The 25408-nt window shown below is 45.7% G+C and overlaps 1 protein-coding gene across 3 annotated transcripts in view; it reads left to right on the top strand.

Moving 5' to 3' along the window:
• NFATC2 (nuclear factor of activated T cells 2) overlaps positions 1 to 25408 on the top strand; it is a 477760-nt gene that overhangs the window by 287490 nt on the left and 164862 nt on the right. For all 3 annotated transcript variants that reach the window (XM_069651157.1, XM_069651156.1, XM_069651155.1), the window contains exon 6: positions 1619 to 1759. In XM_069651157.1, coding sequence (XP_069507258.1) covers positions 1619 to 1759 — 141 coding nt within the window. The remainder of the gene's footprint in view (positions 1 to 1618; positions 1760 to 25408) is intronic.

Raw genomic sequence — 25408 nt, forward strand, 5'->3', positions numbered from 1 at the left:
CCCCAATGTCACAAAGGCACTCTCCCAGGTAAGCGTGACAAGAGGATGTAGGCTCAGATGGAGGGAACCATAGTCCAGGTAGAGCTTGTTGTCCAGACCATGAATCTTCCAAGAACCTCAGTGCAGCGACAGTTGATAGATAGACCAGTGTAGCAGAAAGGTATTCGTAGTAGGCAAAGGAGCTTGGCTGGTGCAGATAGTTCCAATGGTACACAGGATGAGATTCGGAGTCAGGCAAGACAGGAAAGAGTGAGGACAGTTGGAACTAGTTGTCTGGCCAATTAGAGAACTGTAGGAACGTGCCCAAGATGGAACAGGGGGAATGCAGGCTAGTGTGGGATAAGTCCCCTCTACACAATGATGACTCAGGACAGAACTCCGGAATGGGCTGAGGGAAGACTGACCCAGGGCAAAACCTAGGTAGTAGCTGGAGGCTGGCTGGCCCAGGGCCGAACCCAGGTGAGGATTGAAGGCAGGCAGGCCCAGGACAGGACCCGGATAAGAACTGGAGTCAGGCTGGCCCAGGGCAGGCCACAGGTAAGGACTGGAGGCAGGCAGGCCCAGGACAGGCCACAGGTAAGGCTGGAGGCAGGCAGGCCCAGGACAGGCCACAGGTAAGGCTGGAGGCAGGCAGGCCCAGGACAGGCCACAGGTAAGGCTGGAGGCAAGCAGGTAGGCCCAGGACAGGCCACAGGTAAGGCTGGAGGCAGGTAGGCCCAGGACAGGCCACAGGTAAGGCTGGAGGCAGGTAGGCCCAGGACAGGCCACAGGTAAGGCTGGAGGCAGGTAGGCCCAGGACAGGCCACAGGTAAGGCTGGAGGCAGGTAGGCCCAGGACAGGCCACAGGTAAGGCTGGGCAGGAACAACGAGGAAAGCGAAGCAAACCGCGTTGAGACGCGGGCAGCTTTGACTAGCGACCTCTTTTATGGCCGCCGGCGCCCGAGAGGCCTGGAACGCAAACCGTTCCGTTTCCGGGCGCCGGCGAACCCAGAACGAGGCTTGGAAGGCAAGCCCCCACGGCGCATGCGCGGAACCGAGAGAGAGGACCTCCGCGCATGCGCCGAAGGCCGCCGGCCCTGTAATCCGTTGCTCCCCTCCCGGCGAGTCCCCAGACGCGAACGCGCGGGTAGACTCGCCAGGAGGAAATGGGAGCGGCAGACCCCAGTCTCCCGCGTGACATGACAATCTCTAAGCACATAATATGCAATGGGCTGGGTGCTCGTTTCACATTTCTAAGAACTCGCTGTAACATTGAAATGTTTGCAAGAATGAACCATATATTCAGATACAGACAGCTTCAGCCTTTAGTTTTGTTGATAGGATGGCTATGACATCAGTCACTCTAATCGGGTTCAAGTTTCAGCCCCAGAATAATGGAACTGTATATCGAGAATGTACCCATTTAGTGCGTTCTCTGTAGCCCATTAGGTAAATATGGGTTATTTACCCCATGCAGTAATTTCCACGTGCCACATGCAGTAAATATCACATGGGATCCCAACTTATAATTCAATGGTATTCAAAATATCACTTTCTTTCCATCAAATGCATAATGATGCACCAAGAGTTTTTGAAAACGAATCTGTAGAGACTCATTGTGGATATTTCTTTCCTATAGCACAGCGATCGGCTCATGAACTTCCAATGGTTGAAAGGCAAGATATAGACAACTGCTTGGTTTACGGTGGACAGCAGATGATACTGACAGGTCAAAATTTCACGTCAGAGTCCAAAGTTGTCTTCACAGAAAAAACGTCAGGTAAGTCAACCTCAATCTTATTGCCTATTTGTTTACATATCATAAATCACATTGTTTTCTTTGCAATCTATCGGATGCCATTTAAGTGGTTTTGCAAGCGAACATTATCCAGACAAATTCAAGTAATAGTAATTTAAATCAAATCTGAAGAAAGACAAACATAAAAACAAACTGTGAAGTGGCTCCGAAAGGCAAAAACATGGTAATTATTGGTTGAAATTGAAAATCATATTTGTTTGCCAGTTCTTCTATGTGTGTTTAATTCAAGCAAGGTCGAAAATCAGAGGATTTCAACACCTGTTCAATTGTTCTCTTTAGCCCACATCCAGTCCAGTCTATAGAAATCAACTTGTCAATTAACAGAAATGTTTACTTTTGATTTGTGAACTTCACTGAAAGTTGGTTCTGTGTGTAGTGGAAAATGAACACCTAATTTAAATGTTTGTTCATATAAATTAGGTATGGAGATGATATATCGATAATGAAATGTAAAGGGGGTTAAACACTTGGTTTTCACTATGGAAGCCACTTAACAAAGAAATGTAAAGCACTTGAGAGATTGGCACAATTTGTACTGAGCGCTACCAGAGATGAGATGCACAAAGGTAGGACAAACAGCCGGATCTATGTTGTCTATACTGAGGCAATACTTCTACCTTTCCTGACAACTTTTAAATATAATCTACATCGAACAAAAAAAAAATAGCTAACAGAAAATTAAATGTTTGAGTGGATTGCTGTTAGCTAGCTGCGGAGCCTGAAATTCTTTCTTGAACTCTGAAACTGCTTGTAGTGTTGTGCGGGAAGGGATGAGCTAGTACTGTTGGTCTGCTGTGCATTCCCATCCACAATGGCACAGAGGAACTAGGGCAGTACTGCAGGGAGATTGTTGAGTCAGGTCCCATGCACGGCTGATGATCGTGTTCAGGGGTGGGACTGTGTAATCTTATGACTCCATGAGCAGATTATTGAAAGAGAAAACGCAGTTATGAGCAGGATTTATGAGAGGTATGGGACTGTCAACAAAAAACCTCAGGAGTATTATATTCCAATTCATAATGAGTTTTGAAACATGTCCAGTACGACGCAGAGTTGGAGGCTCGAGTCACAGAAGATGAAGAACAGTGTGTTGCAAGGATAACTTACAACACTGAAGGTTCACCTATCTTACACTTGCTTTGACGACAAGGCCTCAACAAACACACCCGAAGAATGTCTGCTTGTGACTGCATGGGCAGGGAAGAGATAAAAGATGCCCTCACATCTCTAGCCTTTTCTACTCAGGAACGTCCATCTTTCCTCTGCAAATCTGGCTTAGCAAGAGGCACTGACCAAGGTGTGACCAAATGACTTCTGCTCCACAGGAACACAGGGGTGAGTAGGGGCTAAAATGCCTACTCAGCCCTCACACTTATACAAAAGAACAGTGATCCCAATTAGAAAGATAGAACAGGCACAACTAAGAGATGCACCTCCTTTGCCTTTTGTGGGAATGTGGGCTGACGAAAGGCAATACTCTTAGAAGGAGTGTGAATGTGAGACAAGTACCAAAATAAAGGAATGTCCATTCAAAGTTCTATAAAAAATATATATGTGTACTTTAATTAAACAAATCATTCATACAGCTATTATAAAACACTAGAGAACCCCACTTATAAGGAAAGGAAGGCAGAACATGCAGAACAAGTATGTGTACACACTCTGGAATCTTAAGGAGGCAAAAAAGGCAACAATTTCAATAATGTCACTCAAAGTATATATTCTTTAGGAAAAAGATGCAACAAGGGACTTAACCAGTCACTACGGTCCCAGAAATAGGACAAGATTAAAGGGGCCCTCGATAGCACCTGATTCCAGTTCTTAGGTGGTTCGACAGGGTTGTACCACTCTTTGAAACGTGATGCTTGCGAGTGAGAATTGAGTCGGGCTTGAGCTGTGCTTCATGCGGCTCGATGGAAATGTCGAGTGATGCAGATCTATGGATCACTACTAGGAGTTGGATGATCAAGCGTGGTTTTAAATGATGAGTACCGCTAGTTCGGGCCGATGAGTAATCCAGTGGTTCGAGGTAAGCTGCGATGTAAAGTCCTGATGGTTGAGGCTTGTTTTGATGACACAGCAATTCAAAGTTGTCTGCATGGGGAGGAATAAGAAGACCATGAGTAAGTAGGTGGACTCAGAGTGAAAGGAAAAGAGATGGGGTGATAAATGGAGGTCTGGAAGCAAGACACTCTGCCTCTTCAGAGTAGAACTTATGAATATAATGAAATGATTTGTTATTTATAAAACGCCTTAAGCCAAAGCGCTTTACAGAGAACATATTTACATACATTTAGCAATCCACCAGAAGTTGGTACTCATTAACGGAAGGATGAAAGGCTGAGTTGGCCTTGCCGGGATTGCAGCCTGCGACCTGCAGATCACACATACATTGCAGCAGCGAGCGCTCAACCCACTGAGCTATCTTACCGGTATGTACTACTAACATGCCTACAAGTGTGAAGGATGAAGGCAAAATATCTCATGTGACATTTAATATGAAACCTAAAACTAGAATGCTGCAACGTGCCTCACGCTGCGTCCTCCCCGCCATTTCAAAAAGATCCCCCATTCCTTATGCTGCCACTTTGCGGAGGATAAACAACCAAAAGTCAAAACGGTCCCCACCAGGACCTGAATCTACAAAGTGCAGGCCGTTACATTATCTGTGGCAAGACTCAATCTACAGCGCCACCGTCCTAATAATTAGAATTTACACGGAAATCACATCCCACCATCTGTGCCTGCTAGCAGGAAAGCACATCCCACCACCTGTGCCTGCTAACGGGAAAGCATATCCCACCACTTGTGCCTGCTAGCAGGAAAGCACATCCCACCACCTGTGCCTGCTAACGGGAAAGCACCTGTGCCTGCTAACGGGAAAGCACATCCCACCACTTGTGCCTGCTAGCGGGAAAGCACATCCCAGCACCTGTGCCTGCTAACGGGAAAGCATATCCCACCACCTGTGCCTGCTAACGGGAAAGCATATCCCACCACTTGTGCCTGCTAGCAGGAAAGCACATGCTAACGGGAAAGCATATCCCACCACCTGTGCCTGCTAACGGGAAAGCATATCCCACCACTTGTGCCTGCTAGCAGGAAAGCATATCCCACCACCTGTGCCTGCTAACGGGAAAGCATATCCCACCACTTGTGCCTGCTAGCAGGAAAGCACATGCTAACGGGAAAGCATATCCCACCACCTGTGCCTGCTAACGGGAAAGCATATCCCACCACTTGTGCCTGCTAGCAGGAAAGCATATCCCACCACTTGTGCCTGCTAGCGGGAAAGCACAACCCACCACCTGTGCCTGCAAACGGGAAAGCATATCCCACCACTTGTGCCTGCTAGCGGGAAAGCATATCCCACCACTTGTGCCTGCTAGCGGGAAAGCACTTCCCACCACCTGTGCCTACTAGCGAGAAAGCACATCCCACCACCTGTGCCTGCTAACGGGAAAGCATATCCCACCACTTGTGCCTGCTAGCGGGAAAGCACATCCCACCACCTGTGCCTGCTAACGGGAAAGCACATCCCACCACTTGTGCCTGCTAGCGGGAAAGCACATCCCACCACCTGTGCCTTCTAACGGGAAAGCACATCCCACCACTTGTGCCTGCTAGCGGGAAAGCACATCCCACCACCTGTGCCTGCTAACGGGAAAGCACATCCCACCACCTGTGCCTGCTAACGGGAAAGCAAATCGCACCACTTGTGCCTGCTAGCGGGAAAGCACATCCCACCACCTGTGCCTGCTAACGGGAAAGCACATCCCACCACCTGTGCCTGCTAACGGGAAAGCACATCCCACCACCTGTGCCTGCTAACGGGAAAGCACATCCCACCACCTGTGCCTGCTAACGGGAAAGCACATCCCACCACCTGTGCCTGCTAGCGGGAAAGCACATCCCACCACCTGTGCCTGCTAACGGGAAAGCACATCCCACCACCTGTGCCTGCTAACGGGAAAGCACATCCCACCACCTGTGCCTGCTAACGGGAAAGCATATCCCACCACCACCTGTGCCTGCTAATAGGATCTTTTCTTTCTTACGCCTACCCCACACATTTGCATCAGTCCTCGCAATGATATTACCATGCTTAGCTTATTGTAACAGCTTGCACAGAGGGACCCTGAAAATCCCCAATGAAACTGCAAAGAATAAAAAATCAAGCTTACCAACTCATCTTAGGCCTTATCTGTAAGACCCTTCATAGCTCCACACTCGGGTCTTCTACTTTAAAAGCTTCCAATCTTGCCTCCCTTCTGGTAGTCTTCTGTTTTCTAATCAGATTGTGTTTGTCATCTGCCTGCCCACACATAAAAGGTTTAGTGGACAAATAATGCCTGCAAATCTTTCGACCTTCTGGATTACATCCACCCTTGCAGGAGACACCCAGCTCCCCCTGTGCCATAAGAACTGGTACCCTCCCCTTAACTGCGCCTCAATTTTCTTTATCCGCATCTCAAGTTGATCTGTTACCAGGCTCGGGCTGGCCTATAGCGCAATAGACCCATGGCCGAACCAAAAACACAAAATGCTGGTGTTGGCCAGTTTGTTTGGTCAAAGTGGGCCACTTTTTTGGCCAATGTAGGCCAGTTTGATGAGTAACTTCACTATGCGCCTAGTAGTTTTGACCAGTGCTACTAAATAAATATTCTTTAAAATACACAATTTGCATCACGTTTTATCAAAAAACTCTGACGCGGGTACTATTCAAAGAGTGTCACAAAAGGAATGAATCATCATTTGCAACTGTGGGCCACTTTTTCATTGGTGCCCGAGACAATTTTATGGCCCAGTCTGACCCTGTCTGGTACCTCCCTCCCTGTCCCACAAAAGGGGATTCTGTGGTGCTTCTGAGCCCAAGGCTTCTCCATCACTGCAACACCACACGATGGTGAACTTCCTGGATAGCGCATTGACGCTACTTTTCCAATTCGTCTGACGCGCTGCCTTGCACGTCTTATCCTTATATCGTCAGGTTCACCCTTTTCCTACCCGTTAAGCTCTGCGGAAGCGTTAAGGCACTGTGCAGTGCTCAACAATATGAATATAAGAAGGGGTTGGTCATCAAGTGAATTCTCTGAATGGAAGTCCTACTGTATGAAACTAAAGCGAATGCTGTTGTCATCTTACAACAACAAACGTCAGGGAGGAACCACCTAACTGTGGAACCAGATGCTCAAGTGAGTCTCGACATTAGAGGTCACCCTCATGTTCTGGAGACTCATGTTAATGTTAATGTTAAAGGACATTTTTACTGCGCACTATCACCACCGAAGTGGTCCCCTGGCGCTCTCATGACTGTGAGCAGCACTCAGTCTTCCAATAACAGCACTAAACGTGTGACGGGCGATGTTTTCATTGACAGTGAAGGACCTACTCTGACAGTGGGTTGTACTAGGCCTATTTTAAGCACAAAATAAGGATTGGTCTCTGGCAGTTTCATAAAGAAAATTAAAGAAGGTAAGTCAAGCGAAAAACGTTGCTAGCAGTGTTTCGGCAATAATCTTAAATTATTATTGCCTACCAAGCATTTTTAATTAGTTCAGTCCAGGCAGTAAAAACATGATTACTGGTGTACTCTTCAGATGATCTGTGCGGCTAAAAACAGGACAGGTGCAAGGATGGAGGCCGACTCAAGCATGGTGACAATTTGGCATTATCCTGTCTGGCAATGTGGCGAGATTGGCTGCTCGTAAGCCCAAAATGGCGGCACTTTGTTCCTCCCTACTGGTGGCACCCTATGTGACTATCTAGTACTGCCTTCCCATAGAAGCCACTACTCAACTGAATCAAATGTTTTTTGGGAGTCATTTTCGTGCTACTTTTTGGTAATTTCATCTTGGTGGGATAGCGCACGGACATTAAGATGGATTTCACTTCTCCATATTTCCTCGAGCCGCTGGGCTTCTTCAAAGCGGGCTTTCACCACACGCAGTGCATTTCTTTCCCTCAAGCACTGTTTTGTTTCTAGTCTTGAATAGTAAATAGAAGCAAAATAAGAAATGCCAGAGGGATATCCCAGGAAAACACGGCAAAACAGGAAATGTCTAGGGATGCCAAGTCAGAAAGGCGGCTGGGGAAACAGCGTTGCCATGGTTGCGCAAAATCTCACAGAGACAGGGTGGAATCCAATGTTTTGGAAGGTTTCCTCGTATTACTCAACCTCTTGGAATTTTACAGCTGGTAAATCCTCAGTGAAGCGGCCAGTCGCCATTGGCTCCGGTTCCCTGGCAGGCTGCTCTGTCTAGGGGTACAAATAGAGGGAGGCCTGTTCCCTGTTAACACGCTTTGATATCTAATTGTTTAAAGGGATTCTGTTACGAAATTATCTGGAATATGTGAAAGCCAGCGCGAGATTCTCTCATCACCTGTTAGCATCTAGTAGGTGATTGAACGCCCCGGTGTGGGAAGTGCAATCCCCCGTTCTCGCGCATTCTGCTCTATCATTGTTACAGGGAGTTCTCCCATTGGTGTTGTTTCAGAGATTCGCCTTTGTTTAACAACATTATTGCAGACGTTAAAGAAATGCTTAGAAGATAAAAATACAGCTGAAAAAACATTCAGGCAGTAGCACATGTACGTCATTGGGGGTAGCTTGGCGCGAGATCCGCTTCCCCTCCCCTATTAGTGCTTGCAACCACTCTGGACTACTTAGCGGCCATTTTGTTTTAATTGATTTGTTAAACGTAAGTATGCCTTCAGCATTTTCTGGTTTTAATAGCTGTGTGTTTTAGTTTGTTCTTCATCACTGATTATTCAAGGTTTTTAATAAAATTTGTTTAAAATAATTATAATATTTATCGTGGTGGGTCAAAGAGTGGCTGGTGACACTTTTGATGGTGCCACTGAGAAATTGTATGTCACGTCCCTTATGGTTTGGATGAGATGGCACTTATGATCAGGTGATTGTATCAAGGTGATATTGACCTCCTAAAATCAACTATGGAGCACTACATACAGTACCTAAGGAGGCATTGGCCATCACACTGAGTTTTTAAGAGAAATGGTACAATGTGTGAATGAAAGGCATGTTACTTGTTTGCCAGTGGCAGGTCAGCATTTGCATGGATTTGCAGATCAGTTCATAGGTTTTACAAACTGTGTTGCTCAACACTCTTTTACTGAAATGGAGGTGGACTGTTTCTTTCAAGCTCCGAAAAGCTGTAAATATAGTTGGGGTGAATTAACAGACATGGATGTCAATTGTGGTACAATGTGCTAGGCTTGTCATCCATCCTCATTGCCGCTGCTGCTAAAGGCAGACTCTTGAGTGCTTTCCAAATATGATTGGTTAAGGAAGGAACACCGCAGCCAAGATAGTCTCTTGTTATCTTGCAGTGTTTGAGATGAGTGCAGACTTTCCCGGGCTCCACACAAGATGGCGGCACAGGCACTCACCCATTTACTTGATGCTCCACTTGTCCCTTAGGACTCACAGAACAGAACATTTTACATTTCAGAATGTAACTTTTTCTCCAAACATGACTAACAGACAGTGCCGTCCGTGCACCCGTGGAGAACGCGTGTGTGCAAAGTCTCCTCCAAACCACCAACACATGTTGTTTGCGACCCAGTGTGCACTTCCTGCCCTGCAGCTGCACCACAGCCAGCATGCAGCAGATGTCTTTCATTTTACAGAGTTATGACTGTGGTGTAGTCAACCCATGTAGAACATGGCAGGGGTGCCTTTCTGGGCCGCAATGAATGTTAGCCTGTGGAAATATGACACGCTAGTTGAAAGCCTGGCTGCGGATGTCAAAGCACATCCAGTTTATTAACATATGGACCACAACTTACAAAGTCCAATGAAAGTGGGCATTGACAAATGTAAGGCAAATAGAGCCGATTCCATTGGGTGAGAGCCAGGAAAATATCAATGGTTCCTCCTTATTGCGAGCCATTAATCAACTGTACTTTAAACACAAAGTAGGTTATGGGACATCCTGAACTCTGAAGGACCTGCATCTGTCAGTGAGTGCCATGTGTACTGCCGGGCCAGAATGGCTACACCCCATTGGCAGCGAACACGAACCTCTGGAGATGCCATAACTGGGATTTTTAAGCTGGAGTTTCAAATATACAGGAAGCACGAAATTGCTGTGTTGGTTACTGATATGGTATGATATGGCATTCATAACGCGCCTATACACAAGTGTTTCAAGGCGCAACGAGGCAAGGGAGGGGAAACGGAGGGAGGACAGAGACAACGATCTTACTAGGCCAGGTGACATTGAGATTGCGCAAGTGCAGGGGAGGAGGGAGGGGAAAAGTGCAGGGAGAAGGGCACGGGGCAGTGCAGTGTATAGGATAAACAGTAGGTAAATAAGACAATAAATAATAAATAAATACAAGTGCAGCCAGCTGTTGGCAAGTGCAGGTGTAAGTGCAGACATCCGGTGCAAGTGCTGGTAGGGGGCTGTAGGGATAACGAAACAGTCCCAGCAGTCCATAACTTTCTGCAATGAATAGAAGTCCCGACGGCACCATACCTTGACTGTAACATGATTGTCAACAATGGAATGAGCGGCTTGTTAAACGTGATCTGAGATTGTGATATAGAGCACACTGGCCTTCCAGCGCCTCACAGAGAAATCCTGGGTTACTCTTCTACCAACTCGTTCCACCAAAATGTCCGTTAGTACACAAGCTAAGTGTCTCACAAGCAAAAACCTTATGTTTCAATAGATCATGGAAATAAAGACAATCACCTAAAATAAGGGGAAAAAAAGGCCATGACCACCCGATATTTAAGAAAAACATAGTGCTACATACCCTTTCCAGGATTTTTTTCTAACTTCCCTCCTTCTGCCCCCCTCCCCGCCACCTCAAAGAAGGTTCAGAATACATAGGAACCAAAACATGTTGAGGTACATCTGCTCCTTAGGAGACAAATGGGCCTCATTACACGGTAGGCGGTAAGGGATTACCGGCACCGGTAAGGGCACCGGTGCCGATAATTCCTTACCGCCCTACTACGAGGTCCCTTAGCGGGTCCCTCCCCTAACGCCTGGAGCTAATAATGGTACCACAAATTGCGGTACCGTTATTAGCTTCTTCCCCATTGCCATTGAGCCCTATGGGGGCTCAAATGGGAATGGGGAATGTTTCCCGGAATGGGGATTTACCGGGTCCTCCAAGGTCGGAATGACCCGGTAAGTCCATATTCCGGGAACACGGCCCCGGAATGCGGTAAGGGGGTGGCTACCGCCTACCGTGTAATGAGGCCCATTGATTTAGGAACCAGATTTTTTAAATCAAAAGTTTTTATTGTCACTAAGCACATGGTGCGGTGATGGGATTGGATATTTCTACATTTATAAACCTTCATTTGCTGTACTCAACTAGAATTTATTTCTGAATGCTTTTCCAGACAGTGTTAGAATAATGGATATTAACTGATTAGTGGTCTAAATATGTGTGTACCTTTTTAAGACTCAATGTAATAATACATCATTTTGTATCAATGATAGTCCAATTGCAGCTATTGTAAAGCCATGGGTTGGCTGCATATTGCACAGATCGTAACATGGTGAGATGTTATTCGAGGAGCCCAGCCGGAAGGTTATTACCATATTCAAAAATGGACAAAACTTTCATTATGGAATGTTTTGCATCGTTTAGATGCATTCGTGTGAGTAATGAGCCAGAGAAAAAAGGCAACAAGCCAGCGAATGTTACAACCTCTTTATTCTTCAGTTACATGCAAACTGAACCAAGGTGGTGTCTCTTCCTGGTTACCGCCTCCCAGGCTCCCACTGGATCACCCGCCGTTGAACGTGGCGCATAGATGATCCATGACCACAGATACAAAACCTCCCCCTGTAGAAACACACTACCTGCTTACTGCACAGCTATTTGCGTGCATCACACCTCTTCAATTAGCCTCAGTTGTCTTTTGATGGATCTGACAGGTCGAGAGTTTACACTGTGCTCGATCTGTCTTTTGTCTTCATCGGTAACTAAAGAAACGTCTACATCAAAAGGGATGTGAGTTGCTTCTTGTTCATCTTTCGAGCACATATTTCTTGAAATGCGACACATTGCATGTGATTACATGATCAAAAGTTCTCACTGTCACCATGAATCCTTTCACATGGGACAAAGTCAGAGGCACTGGGTCAAATAAGAAGTCTGATTTACTTTCTTGCCAGCAGCGGACAAGCACCAGATCACCAGCATGTATTGACGACCAATTAAGTTGCTGTCTCTGATCCACATAGCCCTTCATTACTTCTTTCTTAGCGTGATCGGCTTTTGATACTTCTTGATGCACAAGATCAAGTTTGGTTGGAAACCTTGGTAATCTGGTCCTCACCTTTCTTCCTAATATTAACTCTGCTGGGCACTTACTGGTGGTACTAGGAGACGAGTTCCTGTAATCCCTCAGTATATTACGCAGTGCTTGAACAAGGGACATAGATCTTTGAGGGCTTTGCTGTGTCACTTTCTTAAGGCTTCCCATGAACCTCTTGCCTATTCCAATGGCTTGGGGCCATAGGGGTTTTACTTTCCTATGATGGACACCCATATATTGCATGAAACAAGAAAACCTGACCCCAATGAAGGGAGGCCCGTTGTCCGATTTGAGGACTTCCCAGAATCCCCCACAGAGAAAAGATATTATGAAGCTCAGTGATCACTGCATAGGCCGAGGTAGACAACGTCAACTGCACACAATGTGGAATGCGGAATCAGGAATATTCATCCATCAACACTAGTAGATACTTCCTATCCTTGAGAATGCAACTTCACTCCAGACTGTATTCAGCACCACCCCTCTATGTCCTTTGTGAGCAAGGTCAGTCATTTGTTGTTGATGTTCAGGAATTATCAGCCTAGAAGCCCTCTTGACGAGCCCGTCTTCAGAGACTGATAGCTCTTCCTTCACTTGCTTGAAAGCAACCAATTTTGGTACCGATACCTTATGCCCTTGGGAGCCCTCCAGTGACACTGAATTCCATCCGCTGGAGACAATGAGCTCCTTTACCTTGAGCAGAGTAGCATCTGGCAGAGTGTACTCAGCACTGCAAGGTATGGAAATGGGTCCTGATGGCAGATCCTGAGTATGGAAATGGATGTATTACTCAGCCATGAACACACAGTGCATTGCCTCAGGCAAGGGATACCTGGACATGAAGTCAGCTGAACTGTAGTCTTTGCCTGGTTTGTGAATAATACAGAAATCATGATCCTACAAGCGAAGCCCCCATCGTTCAATCCGTGATGGCATTCTGGACTGTGGGTTGCCCCATATCATGACCAAGATTCTCTTCCCGTCTTATGTTGGGCCAATACGGTGCCCAGGCCAATGGGAGTACTATCAACGGTCACTTCCGTACATAGGAATAGGTAAAAATATGCCATGTGTCCAGCAGATGAGATATACAGCTTTATGTCTCGAAATATTGCTTTGCATTGAGAAGACAACTAGAACAGCACACCCTGTTTATCAGTACTTATGGTGGTAAAATCCTGGATATCTCAACTACAGTAACTGGCCATAGCGAAATCCCATTTTAGAAGGTAGACACCATTTTCGAAATTGAGGCCTAGTGCCATGGCTATGCTGAAAGTTATTTCAGAGGGTTGGAAGGGTGTGCGTGTGTACGTCACTCACAGCCCTGGCAGCTTCGCAGAAGGTTAATTTCCTAAACACAAACAACAAGGTCCTTTAATGTGTTTTATCAGTAGTGCATGCAACCCAGAAGGAATGTACCCTGCATGGCCAAGAGATGGGTGGATGGGATCTTTGAAGAAGATATCCCACTCGAAAGGGTAACAAGGGCATTAGGCCGCTGCCGGTTCCCATTGTGAAGTTGTAGCAACCCAAGATCCCCAAACCAAAGACATAAGCATTTGCGTATACTGACTACCCAAGACCCCTGGTCATAAAGCTATAAAGTGACCAATTGATCAAGAAGATCAGAGAACAGGCACTGTCTGCCCCCACCACAAGGTCATGTGATTTTTGCTGCAAGGTGCCGGGGGAGAAGGTAACAAATGTAAGCCCCCCAGTGGGAAAGTTGGGGAGGCGCCAGCGTGTCTGGGAAAGGATCAGGGTTTCATGTAGTTTTTAAAAATTATCGCAACCTCTAAAAGTAGCCGCCTAGCTCACGTCACAACAGGGTTGTGGATAGGATCAATGGTCTGTTGAATGCAAACAAAACTAAGCTATGTGCCACCTTACAGAGAAACTTGGTGCCCTGCCTCCCCCTCACATTGCTCAGATGGCGCTCGTAGCCCTGTAAGGATCATCATTTATCACCACATGAGGTGGTAACAAGCAGGCAAATGCATACGCCGCCTCTGATCACAGACGTTTTTATGGGAGGGCAAAAGGGGCACTTGTCCAGGTCCCCCACCTTGGAGGGGGCCCCAGAAGGCTAGCAGATCCGAAGAAGTAAGATTCCATTGTCCACCAGTCTTAAATAGCACCTGTCAGGATATTTTATGGGGTGCTGCTGAGGCTCTAAACCCATTGTCTTTCTGTTTTGGCAAGTGCATTCTGCCTTGATCAATTCATCATGCATTGCGTTCTGTGTTCACTGTGGGATACATTGTTTGTGTGTTCCTTATGGCACAACTCTGTAGCATTCTTTCCTTCCTGTGGGAATTATGTTGATCATGTGCAATAGGCAATGGTGAAATGCATATTGATCAATTGAGTTCCAAAATGGTTTAGAAGTTAGCTCAGTGTGGGAAGCACCCATTGAGGAGATATGTGTACATATGCAAAATTAGAATATCATGTTCCAGCAAGGCTGACTGAGCCTTTGCTATGTGTTCTCTATCTATGCATGAGCTGTTTTGCATTCTGTGAGGCAGCTAGTGTGAGTTCTCTGTCTATTATGGGTTACATGTACCTTTTACATATGGTCCTGCATTAATACTACATCTACCTTCCTGGATGTTATTGATAAAAAATATCCTCTATGTAGTGCTAGAACAGTAACCCCTTTGTAGACGGCTAATGTTGGTCTTCAAATGCTACTTGTTTATCATTCTGATTAGACCAAGAATGAAGAGGGCAAGGGGACTTAAAGGGAGTAAACGTGCTTATTATGCTGCGAGACAGCATATCAACCTACAGGATGTAAGCGCGACGGGTGGGGGGTGGGGGGCATGACCAGTATTCTTGATCTTTTAATGACTTTGGTTTGGTGGAGGGGGACCCCAAAGAAGTCCGTGCCTAGGGCCCCAAAAGTGCTTAAGATGACCCTGCCTGTGATGCTCACATTGCAGCGTTTCATTTGGATGAGGAATTCAGGGACTATTTGACTGCATTAACTAGATCAATAAAATGTATCCCTTAACAAACAGCGCCACAGCAGTTTGAAGAACCAACCAGCACTGCATCCACTCCGACTTCACAACCTCTCCAGTTGTCACCTGGTGATACGGTCTTTGTGAGCAACTTCGTTTGCAGGTGGAGTGAACCAAGATATAACGGCCCTTTTTCCATTGTCTGTGCCACTCCATTTGCGGGGAAGGTCCGGAAGCTGTGATATTGGGTGCACCTTTCCGATGTTCGGAGGGCTCCCGATACTGCACCACCCACTAACGAACAAGAAAATAGTACATGAGTAAAAGTGTAAATATATATGTGATGAGTAACTCATCAGATGTACATATGATTTAGTGTATTCTTGTTGGTTTTTTTAGCAACGTTTTCTTTCCTCTCTTTGGCTTTTTATGAATTCTTTTATCTCTTTTTGTTTGCACATTCTTTTATTCTCTTTTTATTTTAACAATGTCAGTAAAGCTGCTCATTGATGCACCAGTTTCTAATGTACAGAATGTGACCAAAGTCAAACATAATATGTCCATGTTTTTACCCTTGGAGTGATGTATTTCACACTGAAAATATTTTGTGTCTTTATGCTTCGTTTAGTGTTTACTCAGTATGCAATTTTATATTGTTGTGGGTGTACATATCAGAACGGGGACAATAACACAAGATGGGGAATCCACACTTGTAAACCACCACCTGGGAATGTAATATTACACAAAATGAATAATTTTTTATCAGATGCAAAGTTATATATGCCAAATGCAAGCATCCTTAAACATTTCAAAAGACAAGGCTCTGGCCTGGCTGACCTCTTTCCTCTCTGATCGACCTTCCCAGGTCCAACTGGGGTCCTTCCTATCATCTATCTTCCTCTCTACCTGTGGTGTTCCGCAGGGGTCTAACCTCTCGCCCTGGCTTTTCAACCAATACTTTGCAACTCCCGCCCACTGCATTGCCACTCCATGCTCAAATTTCCAGTCTTCACCTGGGGCCTCCCTCTGGAATAGCCTCCCTGCCACTCTAAAACTTGTGAAGAATCATCTCTGGTTTCGGAAGCACTTCAAGACCTTCCTCTTTGCATCTGCCTTTGCTCCCCCTCTGCCCTGCTGATCTGCTCTCTTGGTACTGTGCACCTAGCAACCCTCTATCCCTCGTGCCCAGGTACCTGTTCACCCTGCCACCCTTCTGCACTGCCTCCCGGCCATCCCTCACACTGGGGACTGTATCTGTAACCCCTACATTACCCCAAGCCCCTTTGGCACTTATCAGACTTACCCAGTTCTGCTTCCGTAAACACAGCTCTTGCCACTTGCTGACTGCACTACCCCTGTTTATTGCTTCATTATTTATTTATTTGTATTTATTATTACTTATCTGTTCTCCTCTGCTCTGCACTTTCCACTCTCCCCCTTCCATGCACTTTTCCCCTTTCCCTTTCCCATGCACTTGCACGTTCTCAATGTCACTGGGCCTAGTAAGATCGTTGTTTTGTTCTCCCATTTTTCCCCTCCCTTGCCTTGTCGCGGTCTGAAATACTTGTGTACGAGCGCGATGCAAATAAAATATCATATCATATTATTTCATAATCAGGAAAGAGATATGGTGATTATAGAGGTTTAACTTTTGATATGTTAGAAGACGTGCATCACCCAGAGATATGTAACAGTTGGTAAGCAGACATGAGCTTGTTGGGGAAATAGAGGGTAATGATAATGAATTTGTAGTCCTACCTTTATGTCAGTGGCTTGACCCAGTGCATGTTAAAGCCATAGAACACTGATTGGAGTTGAGAAGAGGGGGAAGAAGAGGGAAGGTATGTAGATGGGGTGAAAAGCGAGTGTTGAGTGTGGCACCTGGCCAAATGTCAGTATTTTTTACATTTGTCTAGCAAAAAAAATGGGCTGCATAAACCCAACCCCCAAATCCCAGGACAGGGTTTTTAAACTAAAAACGTGTTGGTACACCAGGACAGAGGGGTAAATACCAGGATAGTCCTTGCAAAATTAGGACATCTTGTCACACTATGCTGCCATGTCAGTCAGGAATAGTGTTGCTATGTGTACGTGGTCACAAATTTTTAACTAAATTTGAGGTTGCTAATTAAAAGTAATGAAATCTACCCTGTATTACCTCCATCACTCTGTTGCACAGTGCATAGTACCTTTGAAGTGTTTTTAAACCTGCCATCTAGCAGTTCTCCTTTTTGCTCCAAATAAGTTAGGGCAAGTCTCTTTGTCTGTCCCCTAACCCTAGATAAGTGGCACACCACCGCAACCTAGCATCTAGTCACCACAGGAGGGCATAGTTAGTACGGTTGGAGGGCAACGCAGGCTGTACTTATTGACAAGGCTCAATGATAATAAATAAAATTCAGACCTGTTTGCTTTTTTGTGTGAATATGCCTTACGGGATGCCAGATGAACACCAAACAGCTAATGGCACGGTAGCCTGACTTGCCACTTTGGGAGTAGGTACTTTACCGTGGCAAGATATCACGGTAAAGCCGGCTGACATGTGTCAGAAACAAAACAATAAAATGAAAAAAGAAAAATGGGCACCCCGGAGTGTCTGCCATGCAGTAGGAAAGGTTAAAGGCAAGCACCATGGCGCCTAAACATCCAAGGTGGGAAGAAGCACACTCCACAGGAGGTGATACACCATGCCTAGGCAGGCCCCGAGTGAACAGTAAACAGCAGGCAATGGGGTAGAGTAAGTAACATTAGTGCAGGATTAAGGGGGGTACCCCCATGGGAAGCCAGGCTCACGTGACGGAATTCCTGGGCAAGGTGACTCACGGTTAGTTGACCGCCAGGCACGTATCTGCCTCAATGACTCGATACCCACAACAGTCACCTCAGGTTAGCATGTAAAAATGATAGCAGCCCAGCCTGGAAATATGATATAGTCACAGTGTACTATAGAAACGGCATCAATGCTTCATTCCTTCCCGTACAATGGGAATGACGGCTGTTGTCACCTATGTCATAAAAAAGGCCTGGACACCTCCCTTAACCAAAGGCTCCAAAACCACGGGCCTCATGGGAGATACACCCCTGCCACTGAGAACTCCAACCCTACTTCTATTGGTGTCTGCTGAACATTGTGCTGAGGAGAATAAAGGTTGGTACTTCTTTGGATAGCTACAGTGTGGGGTTAGACCTGCTTAGAGGAAACTCCAGCCAAGTCAGACAGATAGAAAGACACCAGCCTTGGCCATCTAGCCGGGAGACACTGCAACACTGTCTAGGACATACACTTGAAATTATTACTTTTATCCTTGTTCGTGTCTGGGCATTCATTTTGGCAAAGACTTGTTTCAAAATGTTTCAAAATGCTTAGGTTGTTTGGTGCTCTCTGCGTTTTTTCATTCGTCATTCGGAATCTTGATGAAGAAAAAAAGGATATATACTTTCAAGAAGAATTAAAAAGTTTAATATGGACATGAAAAAAAGTTGCGAAAAATAGACTGGAAAGTTGTTTTCTTTTATTTCGGTGTGAGCTATCATTCCTTATGAAATTAGAACATTGCACCAATATTTTATCATTTTCCATCCGTTGAAGACCCGTGTGGAATACCTCACATTTTCACAATTACAAATGAAGAAAAAAAAAGATTTTTGGGGAAAGCCAGTGCCTAGTTGCTGTTTGTATGAATGCATGTCTAATACGAACACAATGCCCACTCAATCGCCACTAAGTTCCTGATCTATAGTTCTTTCTAAATTGCTTGGGATATGGGTTCGGTGGCGTTGGCAGCGTTCGTTGTTAACCTTATTTGCTTCTGGCATGAGTAATAGAGCAGTTTTTTTTTTTCATTTTGCCTTTCGCAGTCCTTTCTTTTCCCTCCTTCGCAGGGTGGTGCGGGTGCTCGCAGGTGGCATGCCGTGTGTTTGAAAGATGAACCATAACAAAACCTAATCGCTATATCATTAAGATAGCATATGCGAACTTACCTTAGAAAGGCAGATTCTGGAGTTGCATTGTCACGTGTTTGAGTCCTTTGGCCCTGTTATTCGCAGTGTGAATCATGCAAGGCCGAGAGTGAAAACCAGTGCACTGTTCACAGCAGAATATAATGTTTGTTATGACTGGAGGGCTTTTTAAACAATCAGGGACAAAGGTTATGGCTTTTCGAACGGCAACTCCTTTGGCAGCTCTTGTCTCCTCCCACGCAGGGAGACAGAGGAGCGCCTGCGGTCCCGAGTCAGCCCGGCCTCGGGTGAGGAATTCAGGCTTTCCTACCACCCATCACTTCCTGTATCCAGTTCCTGCACTGCCATTGGAAAGGAGGCTAGAATGCCTCACCTATCCTATACCTAGCTGCCTCCTAGTCCCGCCCATACACCTGTATGGTACTGATATCTTCCAATGAGCACTGTATGTTGAGTGCCACAGCCCAAACATCTAAAACAATACCCCTGGCACCTTCACTTTGGTGCTTAAGCACCATACCAGTGCCAAACTGATAGTGGCTCTGAGCCACAACTTTGTAGTCTGAACAAATGTGGCTGGTGCACCATCCACTAAAGGACCTCTCCAGATGGCATTGAAGCACCACCTATGACCCCAAACTAATGGTGAGTCTATTTCACCACAAATGCACCACACGTAATGGTGGCACTAGATAACCACCCATCATCACATCGAACGGTGGAGCTAAAATCCACCTGTAAGCCAAAACCATACGGCCATTGAACACGTGACTCTTGCCTACCTTCACAATGCCTTCTCTCTCCCTCTGCACGCGATATGCCTCACTAGGTATGATAACCTGATGCTAGGTTCTGTTCACATGGGTGTACATTGGAATTTCGACTCGAGAAAATATTGCAAATTTGTTTTTATTGCGGGGTGACCCCTACCTCAACTATTTGCCGGACCTCACCCCACTCCCATATTTTTTAAAAAAATGCCCACGAATGGAGAAATGTTTGCAAAAAACATGCAATAATTTCTCTATTCGTTATTTTTCCAACAAAGTTTTGTACGGATACTGTTCACATCAACGCATTCCACGGCACAGTAAACCTATGTTTCTGAATGAAGGCAGGAAAATGACTCTGACATTAGGCCGATATAGTAATTAAGTGGTCTGGAGGCCGGATTAGCATCTGTCTCCTCCATGGATTGGTTTCTTTTTCCACAATTTATGGAATACTTACGCAAACACAATTTGCCGTGATGTTTAACAAGATTGTTTTCTGTTATGGGATATGTAGTTAAACACATTTTGTTTCCAGCACATAGTGACCGTAAGGTTGATAATGGGCCTCATTACGAGTTTGGTGGTAACCGGCATGGCTGCCACCACACTCGTAAAATATCCGGCACTCGGCAATGGGGACGTACGGGTGCATTATGACCACGGCAGACCCGGCCCGACCCCATTGCCGGGTGCCAGTATTCTTTACTTCCCATTCCAATTTGAGCCCATAGGGCTTAATGGAAATGGGGAGGTTGGATGCACCGGCACAATTCATGAATGGTCCCGGTGCATCCGATGAGTTGTGCTCGCGGGTGCCGGTCTGGCCGCCAGGTCAGACCTGGCAGGCAGATTGGCACCCGTGGGCACAACTCGTAATTTGCCGGCCCGGGAACTACGGTACCGGCAAGCTTACCAGTACCGTAGTTCCAGGACCAGCAAACTTGTAATGACCCCCAATGTCTGCTATTTCCCTGCGAGCTGAACACTGTAGTCTTTTCATGTCATAAACGCCATGAGGATCTCTGATAAGCAGTCTGTTTAAGAATCATAAATTGTACCATGGGACTACTAATGCCCCTCTTCACATTAATCCTTCTCTGTTGCACAAACCACTTCTTTAACAACACTGCATTTTCCACTGGTAGAAGTGTAGCGAACAAAGCAGTGGAACTGTGGTTTCGGCAGGGGAGAGGGTAGGCAGAAGCATAGTGCAACATGTGACAAGGTGTTGCGGCCGGGAAATTGAAATAGTCTAAGTGACTAGTAACTAATATTACAACTTTACACTTGCACAGGGACTTAAATGGACAAATCCTCTGTATAGAATGGTAAAAATGATGGTAAAAAGTAGAGGACTGGGAAACAGAAACAGATCAAAATAAAAGTAGAACAGCGCTCCCGACCGTTCCGCTCACTTCGATCACTGGTATTTTCAAATAAGCACCCCAATGTAATGCATACGAAATACACTTCAAACCTCAACACAAGAAAAGGGTTTCTCTTTTAAGAGAAAGTCAGACTGTAGTGGCCCCCTCGGGGGCTGCATGGGCGGTAGCCCTTCGTGGGGAACCCAGTAAGCACCAGGACACAGGAGTAGGTTATCGTCGGTCTACTTTATTGCCCTAGTTACAGTGTGTATTTCCCCGCTACTGGCGTCCGCCAGCCAAGCTGGCTGCCTCCAACTGTCACCCGTGGAACTTCTCCACACGAAGTTCCTACCAACATTCTTTATATGACATATATATGGCATCACACTGTCAGGTACTAACATTGACTTTGCCACCGTTTGATTGCTTTGTGCCGCCATATGGTAGACCTCTTACTTCTTTGCTTCTAATTTGTTCCCAGTGATGCTTTGTTCTGTCGCCCAGCTTAACCCCCAAACGTCCTTAGTCTCTTTATAAACACAGTGCCCCACACCCTGGTGTCATTTCCGCAAAAAATATACAGGTATCTGAAATCCCAAAATGGAACAACTTGAGCTTTGACCTGAATAATATAACAAGAAGGTACAACACCCTTGTGTTTCAGCTTTTTTAAATGTCGCAAAGTAGAATATAAATAAATAAATAGCTGCATGACTGATGAATAGTTCAGAAACCTATGTAGAAGAAACCCATCAGCCAGAAGAGGGAGCGTTGGGGTTACAGTTACTAAACCTATGGACAAGAGGTCCCATGCTATGTGTGAGTAATTCACCCAGTCCCTCTCTTTCAGCAAACCTCGCTTTGCCTTCTGGGTCATGTAGATTTGTTTTAAAAATATTTTCACAATGTGGACTCACATTCTAGGACACTGGGCTTTTTAGCAACTAAGTGGTTACTGCGCCACAACATGATTCTCTCATCATCGTTTCCTGGAATTGGGTATTCTGATAAAACTCTGTCGTTTCTCTTTTTATGGGCGCCTGTATTTTTTAAGGTCGGCCTGAAAGATCTTTAGCTCTCTCCAGTGGTCTGAGAAGGACATCTTAGAGGGAGCCAGATGTGTATCCGCTGCTCTGATATGCAGAGGGTGCCTGACATAGCCCGTTGCCTCTGCCTTTGCATTGGTCCAGTCCACATTTCACCCTGTTCCTTTCCATTTCACCCTTTCCCTTAAAAAGAAATGGACGAATCCTACAATTATTGCTTTGCCAATGTAGAAAATATGATTATTTTTGTATAAACCCTGAAGGGCAAACACATATTACTGTCTACATTTAAGAAGCCAGACTTATTGGCTTTGAAAATGAGTGTACACGTCGATGACATCTTTAATAGAAATATCCCAAATATGCAGCAAAGATGACTCGGTATATTTTCTGTCTCAACTAAGGGTTTTCGGAGACTCAAAGCATATGGTTATACAATAGTCACTCCCCATCCTGTTTATAGATGTCCCAGTTCTACACACCTGGAGCTGATTGGGAATGTCTGGCATGTACTACTTGCCAGAAAGGGCCTTTAAAGACGCACTAATTACCCCTGTCTAACCTGTTCAGTGTACACGTTTTCACAGCGTTGCTTTAATAAGTACAACTTTTACTTGTTCAACTGGTCATGGTGTTAAAGTTTTCATCAGAAAGAGCAACATCACACTCAGGGAACCGGACATTTTAGTCACGCTGAGAGCTGATGCAGTCAAGCTCTGCAAATCCTAAAAGAAACATAAGAAGAAAAAAAAATCACATTTCTACTGTCTGCCGATCCCTGCCATCCTACAAATAGAGTGGCCCTGCAGATCAGAGAAAGTGGCAGTAAACCCTTTCCCCACCACGTTTTCTGATCTGCCAGATCTTGCAACATTTCTCAGGTGGAGTAGGGGAGGTGGACTGATGTACCACGGCCGCCTGATCTTCCCGCTCTGCCTAATGCATTTGCCTGCACCTGTCGCCATGTATTTTCATGCAGGCGGTAATGCAATTGATTCCTAAGGAATCAACATGAAGTGACCACCAATTGCTAATTGTGGGAGGCTTTTGTTCCAAACTAGTGGGAAAATGACTCTTTACTTTTCCACCACCTATTGGAAGGTTTAAAGGTGCATGGGGAGGACCTTCTGCACTTAAGTGCAAATGGAAGTGGTCCCATCCATGCAGCTTACTGTTACATTTGAACATGACACACAAGTTATTTTATTTATTTTTATTTTATGTGATTGTGCATTTGTAAGGCACTTATACATCAAGATGTTGTGTTTCAAAGCTCCCAGACGACAAAGGTGAGGGAGCTTGAGAACAAAGAATAACCAGACGATCAGGGAAAAAAAGGCCGTCCGACTAGGCCATGGGAGCATTCAGAACATGCAAGTGCAAGGAGAGAGAGAGAGAGAGAGAGAGACAACAAGGGGTAAGTGCTATGAGTTCTACAGAGGGAAGTGCCAAGGAGTCAGTTGTGAGCAACTGTAACTGCCTGTCAGAGATTGCTAAGTGCAGAGTGATCACCTGCCATTAGTAAGTGCAGGCCTGTGGAAAAACAAGCCAGTGGGTGCCAGAAGGCAAGTGCTGCGGTGGTGCGGAAGGCTGAAGGCGATTGGGTGGAAAGCCGGGACCCAGAAGGACACATAAGGTCCCAGGCCACCAATCTCAGCGACGGTGGGGTATTAGCAAGGGAGCGAGTGGGGGAAGGAGGAGATGAATAGGAAAGTCTTGAGGAGATCCCGGAATTTGAGGAGGTCCGGCTCAAGACGGGGAGGAGGGATGAGGCTGTTCCAAAGGAGGGAGCCAGCCAAGGAGAGATATCTGCTACCAACTCACTGCTTCGAAAAGCGCCTGACATGAAGAGAGTTGGAGCCAGAGGAGCGTAAGGGTCTGCAATGAAGGTATTTGGTGAGGGTAAGTTGTAGATAGAGTGGTCCTTGGCCCCAGATAGCCTTATGGATGATGCAGAGGGATTTCAGTTTGATCCTTGCAACAACCAGGACCCAGTGGAGGGATTTTACGGCTGGAGAAACATGGTCCCTGGGCTTGAAGCCAAGGAAAAGTCTTTCAGCCCTATTCTGGACAAGCTGGAGGGGGCGGAGAGTGGAATAGGGAAGATTAAGGACAAGGCTGTTGCAGTAGCTAGGTCTAGAGAGTACCAGAGCTCTAGAGACATTGTGCTTCTGGGGAAAAGTGAGGAAAGGAAGGATACCTCTGAGGAGATGGAGTTGAACATGTTTTAATTAAATTAGCTATGGGAATACCTCTGCAGGGCAAATGGATAATAGAGTTAAGTATACCCTATTGAAAAGGGAAGTGTATAGTCGCTCGATGACCTCTGGACAAATTAGGATTGGCTTCCACATAGAGGACATGTACATTTACATTTATTTATTTATATCGCGCACAATGGACCCTGAGGGATGATAGCGCATACAGACATAAAGACATGAAGAAAACATCAATAATAGAGAACATAAAGGAAGGGCAGAAAGCACTATAAAGACGCAAACACAATCTCCCGATAGAGCGTAGGGAGTCTAAAAGACCAAAGAGTGTCATGGGTCAGATCAGCATAGATTAGAAGTGTCTGTACATCATCAGAGTATTATTTTACAATCCGAGCAACTCATTGGCAGGTACCTGCATGATCTAGGATTTGAGGATAAGGTGCTAAATCCACAGCCCACTAGAATGAAATCACTTGATTGCTGTGAACACCAGTCATTCAGCTCGATCCTGCATAGGATCTTCAGGTCTGACATCCTGACAACCCCAGGCCCAGTTTGTTGACGTAGCCAAGCGAGCACTTTGTTTCGCAAAGCTTCTCTAGGCTCTTTTCCATCCATCCTTTTGATGTTGGAAATCACACATTTTTTTTGGTCCATGACAAAGGTTTTGGTACGCAAATTGTCAATATTAGGCATTTGAGATTTCCTTAGGTGCAAAGTCCTTAAGGTCACTTGCTTAGATTTGGTGATCTGCACTGAATTTCGTTTAGCATGAGATTGAATATGATTATGTTCAGGCACAAGGTGATCCTCTCGTGGTAACTTGCCCTTCATCTGTGAAGGCGAGACTAGGGTGGGGGAATCTGTAGAAGCTGTTTGGCAGCCCTGATGGATGCCATATTGATGACGAGGAGTTTGCGAACATTTGTCCATTCCTAAAGGTTCAAATTCTGATTGAGTAGTCTTT

The sequence above is a fragment of the Ambystoma mexicanum genome, chromosome 3p (genome assembly GCF_040938575.1).
Source record: "Ambystoma mexicanum isolate Mex_15411 chromosome 3p, UKY_AmexF1_1, whole genome shotgun sequence".
In the NCBI taxonomy this organism is placed as follows: Eukaryota; Metazoa; Chordata; class Amphibia; order Caudata; family Ambystomatidae; genus Ambystoma; species Ambystoma mexicanum.